Source organism: Hordeum vulgare, chromosome 4H (assembly GCF_904849725.1).
Source record: "Hordeum vulgare subsp. vulgare chromosome 4H, MorexV3_pseudomolecules_assembly, whole genome shotgun sequence".
NCBI lineage: Eukaryota > Viridiplantae > Streptophyta > Magnoliopsida > Poales > Poaceae > Hordeum > Hordeum vulgare.
This window is the reverse complement of record NC_058521.1, coordinates 530803982-530810372: the sequence shown is the minus strand read 5'-3', so window position 1 is coordinate 530810372 and position 6391 is coordinate 530803982. Positions and strand designations below refer to the sequence as shown.

The window sequence follows — 6391 nt, the reverse complement described above, 5'->3', positions numbered from 1 at the left end:
CTTAACGAAAATATAAACAGAGTTTGTAACAGAATAACAGAGGCGGATGGGAAAGAGGGTCGAGCTTGAGGATTGACAGCAAGCCCGCTTAGGACTTGTAAAAGAATTGAAGAGGATTGGAGGGGATTGAGGTGGAATTTGACTTACAGGGGATTTAATCCTCCCCAATGCACTCCAATCCCCTTCGAATCTGTTGCAACCGAACAAGGCCTTAAAGTGTTCTGACAACCCCGCTCTTGCTTGAGAATTGACAACAATACTGCTGTTCATTAAGAATCACAATATCATTTTTACAAGGTGCTGTATATGCTTGCATTGTCAGAGACCAATTTCAAACAAATATATATAGACACATAAAAGCGAAAGTGCTCCTGCTAAACAAGAAACACCGAAACACTCTTCACTATTACTATTACCTAGGAGTATAATAGAACAGCAAGGTTTACTACCGCACTGCCTGCTGTTCCTCTTGGCATGTCAGCAGTGTAAATAGTTGAGCTCGCGACTGAGAAAGTGTCTCCATAATAGGACGAGATGAGACGGGACCGATCGATAAAGAGCTCAGTATCCATCTTCGTTCTTTCCAAGTCGGGTTCTGCAGGCAGGCAGGCCGGCAGCGTTACATAGGAGTAGGACGGAGTAAGACTGTTTAGACGGTGGCGTTCTTGCCGTTGGCGATGTTGTGGTGTTGGTGGTCGTCGTCGTCCATGTAGCGCTTCCAGAACCAGTGCTGCTTCCACACCTTGTCGGTCATCTCCTCGATGGGCACGTTCTTGGTCTCCGGGAGGAAGAAGAGCACGAAGACGGACATGACGAGCACCCATGCCGAGAAGAAGATGAAGATGGCGAACTTGAGGTGGCAGAGCATGGAGAGGAAGGCCTGCGCGATGAGGAAGGTGAAGAGCAGGTTGACGCACACCGTCACGCTCTGCCCCGCCGACCTCGTCTCCAGCGGGAACGTCTCGCTCGGGATCAGCCACCCCAGAGGGCCCCATGACCAGGCGAAGGAGGCGACGTAGGTGCACACCATCACCACCACCAGGATGGCCCACCCATGGCCGAGGTTGTCCGACTTGTCCGTCACCTTGATCCCCAGCACCACGGCGATCACCACCTGCGACAGGAACATCTGCACGCCGGCCTCCAGCAGCAGCGCCCGCCGCCCGGCGCGGTCCACGGCGTACACCGACACCAGCGTCGCCAGCACGTTCACGGCGCCCGTGATCACCGCCGAGTAGAGCGACGCGTCGCTCTTGAACCCGAGGGTGTTGAACAGCACGGGGGCGTAGAACATGATGGCGTTGATCCCCGTGAACTGCTGGAAGATCTGGAGCAGCACGGCGATGACCAGCTGGGGACGGTTCCGGCGCTGGAGCAGGTTGCGGAACGGGTGCTTCACCTCCTGCGCGATGCGGCTCGCCTCCACGATCTCGTTGAACTCGGGCTCCACGTTGTCGGTGCCGCGGATGCGCTTCAGCACCGCCTTGCCCTCCTCCAGGTGGCCGCGCTCGATGAGGCTGTTGGGGGTGTCGGTGACGAAGAGCGCGCCCAGGGTGAGCATCGCCGCCGGGATGCCGGCCAGCGACAGGGACAGACGCCAGCCCCACGGGTGGATCTTGCTCGTGCCGTAGTTCACCAGGTTCGCGAACAGGATGCCGATGGTCACGTTCAGCTGGAACAGGATGTTGAGCCCGCCGCGGATCCTCGTCGGCGCGATCTCCGACAGGAACAGGGGAACGGCCTGCACCACAACAGTTCGTTTCGTTTCGTTAGAGACGTATATACGGTAAAGATTGATTTTTTTTTACAGAGAGACGTGAAATTACGAAATGGGTCATCAAATGCAGATGGCCTTAACGAGGCCCACTGGGCCCAGAAGGCTCTCTTCCCTTCTCTATCTTTCCTTTTTTTGGAATATTAGTACTAGCATGTGACTAAGCTAAAACAAATCACCTAGCACGCTTTCCTACTGTCAATAAAATCACCTAGCACGTCTAAAAAAAAATCACCTAGCATGTGACCGTACACAAATAAAGTGTCAGAACCGCACCAACCTATCACTATCAGAATCTCTTAATCAGTCGGCCTAATCAGAAGCGGTGGACTTATTACGTAATATAAAAAAACTGTTGGACTAATGATCTACTCCTACTCCAGCTACTTCTGGCATGCATGTTGTCTTGCCTGCTTGTATAATTGAGTCTAGACGCCTTTATATTATACAAGTACGTTTTTTTTGTATGTTAGTGTGTGCATAATTAGCAAACTCATGCTCAATCAGCGACTTAATCTATGCGGTAATCTAATGCATCACTAGCGCACAAATTCTTGGCATTTTCAATCGAGAAAGCTCCCCGCTCTGAGGTCTACAGTCCACAGACGCACCGTTTTTTTTCCTTCCCGGTGTTCGACAAGGAAGGAAACCAGAAGAATCCGAGCGATCCACACCTAGTCAAGCATACAAGATACTCTACAATTTTGGTGCAAGCCTCAAAGTTTATGTAGAACTACTCGATCAGCTAGGCCCGCTTCGTACTGCAACCCGTGTGGCCTACGCGTGAACAACCGCGCCTGCTTGCTTGCTACTACTAAAAATTCAAGAGTTTCGACAGCCAAAAACGGAAGAATCCAAAGCCGCTGTGTTAGTATATTCCACAGCTAGTCCAAGTTGATAGCAACTTTGGGACAACTAGAGAGAAGGACGGCCACACCAGCAGATTGCTGGAGACTACTAGTAGTAAAACCAGGAGATATAAACCAAGGAGATAAGCCGCAAGCGTACACCTATCACTTGTTGGTTGGCCCAAGCTTCTCCTACCATTTGGTCCGGTAATTTCTAAGCTTGGAGTCACGGCCAGCTTGGGATCTTGGGAACTTAACAAGTTTATCGCGAGCGGTCAGGCGATGGATGGTCGATGCCACCAATCGTGCACCAACACAAGTCATGCATGCACCGTCACATGGTTCATGCATTTGACCCCTGAATTCCGGGAAACATAAGGGGTCCCGTATGATACTACGTAGGAGTACTACACAAACCGCAGATAATACGCATGGCACATCACCATGCATGGTACTCCCTCCATTCCTAAATATAAGGCTTTTAAGCGATTTCACTAAGGGTCTACATACGAAGCAAAATGATTGAATCTATACTCTAAAATATGTCTATATACAGCTGTATGTAGTCCATTAGTGAAATCTCTACAAAGACTTATATTTAGGAACGGAGGGAGTATAAAATACAACAATATTCTACGCAAAAAAAATACAACAATATTTTATGTTCGGAGTGTTAATACGGGACCAAAGATTCTTTGACACTACCATGGACGGTGACTGATTGCCAGCAAACAAGGAAGAAACACTGCACACGGGTTACGTCATTTTCATAGACGCGGAAAATTATGTCTCGTGCAACTACATATTTTCTCAAACGAGCCACCGCTAGCTTTACGTGTTTGACTTTGGTTTCTACCAAGACTTTTTTTGACTCAAATGCTGCTGCGCAGACGTACGGTGTCTTTTGCTTACTGGTATATAAAAAAAATGTATGATTCTGAAGCTTGCAATTTTTGCTAACCTGGTTGGCGAAGCCGACGCCACAGCCGAGCAGGATCCTGCCGACGATGAGCATGGCGAGGTTCTGGGCGGCCCCGTTGAAGATGACGCCAACGATGAAGAAGACGCCGGCGATGAGCATGGTGAGGCGGCGCCCGAGGCGGCGGGTGGTGTAGGAAGCGAAGAAGGTGGCGGTGAGGCCGGCGAGGTAGAGCGACGAGGTGAAGAGCTGCAGGCCCTGGTTGTCGTACTTGCAGTAGTTGCTATCCTTGTCCTGGTTCTTCCGGTGCAGCACCGCCGGGAAGAACTCGCGTAGGAAATCGTCCATAGATGTTACCCCGCCTGCAAAAAACCATCAGTGCGTTTTTAGATATTAGAGTTGGTTGGTAATCGAGCTGGATGATATGAAAGAAATGGATAATTTTTTGTTAATTAGTTTTACTACTCCCTCCGTCACGGTTTAGAAGGCACACTTAAAAAATCTCTGAAACCAAGATAGTCACCGATTGGTTGTGAGATGTAGTAGGTGTAGATGCTAATGCGCCTAATCAACTGAGAAAATACTAGTACTAATGCGTGAGCAGCAAATTAGTAGGGCGCATGCATGAGTAGTACTAGTACTAATTAATGAGAGTAATTGCTTTCACGCATTAAACCTTGTTTATTTTGAAAACGCAGGCAAGTTTAACTGCGCCTTCTAGACCGTGACGGAGGGAGTATAAGAATTCATTAACTAGACTAAACCAAAAGGCAACGTGTCTACACAAAAGACAGCTTTGTGGAATCCAACGTGATTCGAAGATTTGCAGATGGGTTGACTTAACAACCTGTGAAAGTAGGTGGCAAGATGACAGCACTTATCTATTTTCTTCCAAATACAGTACTATAATTAATATTAATTCTTATATATACGGGGTATCAGTCACGGAATCATACAGCTAGCACAGGAGCTAGCGAGTATAGCGCATGCATGATCCTCGCCAGAAAACTGGATAGTGTTCACAATGGAGTATAAATAGGAAAGGGTTGAATTATCAGCTGGCTCCAACAATTATCTGTGGTAGTTAATGAGGAGGATCAATTGCATTAACTTCGTTCCAATTATCTGTGGTTATCTGCTTCGTCGTGTGAAGACGAGAGACGGCAGCCACAAGGAATCGCCATATCCATAACCATGGAGTCTATTCAATTAAACTCCTCTCTCTTCCATGCTGGCTCCAATGGTATCGTGGGAGCGCACGCATGAACATGCGGCGACGTTATGGATCCCTAGACGATGCATGTGAGGCAGATTTGACATGATTTTCCAGAGCTGCAACGGAAGTATACGCAGCGCACGCACATGCATGGATGGATGGAGATGATCGATCTCGGGAAGAAGTGCATAGGCAGCATGTAGAGCATCGTGGGTATAGTATACCTGAGATGCCGACGTCGTAGCCGAACATGAGGCCGCCGGTGGCCGCCATGATGCAGGAGATGATGACGATGGGCGTGATCTTGGCCTCGAACTCCACGCCCGACGGCGCCGACACGGCGAACCCTCCGCCCGGCATCTTCCCACGCCGGCCGGTCAAGCTACGTACGCCGATGTAATGCAAGCAGCGAGCGTTTCTCCACAGAACTACACGAGGAGGCAGAGAGGAGGGGATTGGAGATGGGACACAAGGCTCCAAGTCCCTTGGTATATATAGGGAGGGAAGCTCACCCGACTAAGAAATTTCAAACGCAGCCGAGCGGCCAGATCCGGCCACGTCGCCTCCAGCCAGGATCCTCCGGTAGGCCCAGCGCAGCTCGCGGGCTGGCCAGTCAACGGACGGCTCCACGGCCCACGGGCCAGAGCAACGCACCGCTGTGTGCATAAGCAGCGACGACTTTTCTTTTCCGTGCCTCCCACAAATTATGGCTTATCCATATAGAAACCCCATCGTCAGCATTTATGGGCTCCTTTTTGGAAACTTTTTTTCTTAACCTACCTTTTCGGAAAACGTGTTTTTTTTAGAGAGAGAAACTAGAGAGTAGCAGGAGTAGTTCGGAAAACTTGGAGGATATTCTCTTCTCTTATCGGACGCCGACCTTGTTGACAACGAGATCTCTAGATGCAGGGCCCACGCGTCGGTGAACGATCCGTCCGATTTTTTCGGAGTGTCAACACCGGGCGATGCTTCCTTGTTGCTGGCTTGATCCGTGTGAATGGAGGACCTTGACTTTGAACACATACATACATTTTAACGAAATTTATAAGTCACGTGGGGATGGATTCGCTTGGGGAAATTATGTGCTCGTCGATGTGGATAGCAGCAGTATACATTACATGCGAGCATAAGAAATTTGACTCCTGGTCGGCGTGCGGCGGCGATTACCACCACAGTGCATTGCATGCGCGCGTGTACTTTTCGCAGGGGAAAGTGGTGTTGGCCAAGTGGTGCTAGTTTATGTATGGCTTCTGTACCGTTACCGATTTCCCGTCGAGATACGGTCGTAACATATACTCCCTTCGTTTCTAAATATAAGTATTTTTACACATTTCAACACGAGACTACATACAAAGTAAAATAAGTGAACTTATACACTAAAATATGTCTATATACAACCGTATGTTGTTTTCTATTAAAATGCATAAAAAGACTTATATTTACGAACGGAGGGAGTACATGGCTGTGCTGTATATACGACTGTCACGATGTCGACCAAGTGGAGACTAAATCAAATCTCACTTCCAGCTAGCCTCGTCGACATGATATGATACAGCATATGATGACGTTGCAAAATTGTATTATAAATTTCTCCATTATTTTTTGTAAACGCACGCCGCAGCCAGGCCAGTCGA

The 6391-nt window shown here is 48.8% G+C and overlaps 1 protein-coding gene across 1 annotated transcript; it reads right to left on the bottom strand.

The window, feature by feature from the left end:
* Positions 1-211: 211 nt before the first annotated feature.
* Positions 212-5214, bottom strand: LOC123449295 (sugar transport protein MST4). Its single transcript, XM_045126453.1, has 3 exons — positions 4982-5214; positions 3584-3903; positions 212-1741 (listed from the first exon to the last, which is right to left on the bottom strand). Exons 1-3 carry the CDS (start codon positions 5115-5117, stop codon positions 650-652), a joined length of 1548 nt encoding a protein of 515 aa, XP_044982388.1. The 5' UTR covers positions 5118-5214; the 3' UTR covers positions 212-649.
* Between the last annotated feature and the right edge of the window lie 1177 nt (positions 5215-6391).

Excerpts from the sequence above, each read along its gene's own strand:
- LOC123449295 (XM_045126453.1), bottom strand. The coding sequence starts at position 5,117 with ATGCCGGGCGGAGGGTTCGCCGTGTCGGCGCCGTCGGGCGTGGAGTTC. Across the intron at positions 3,904-4,981 it reads CTACGACGTCGGCATCTCAG|GCGGGGTAACATCTATGGAC; the intron begins GTATACTATACC and ends GGTTTTTTGCAG. Across the intron at positions 1,742-3,583 it reads GCGTCGGCTTCGCCAACCAG|GCCGTTCCCCTGTTCCTGTC; the intron begins GTTAGCAAAAAT and ends GTTGTGGTGCAG.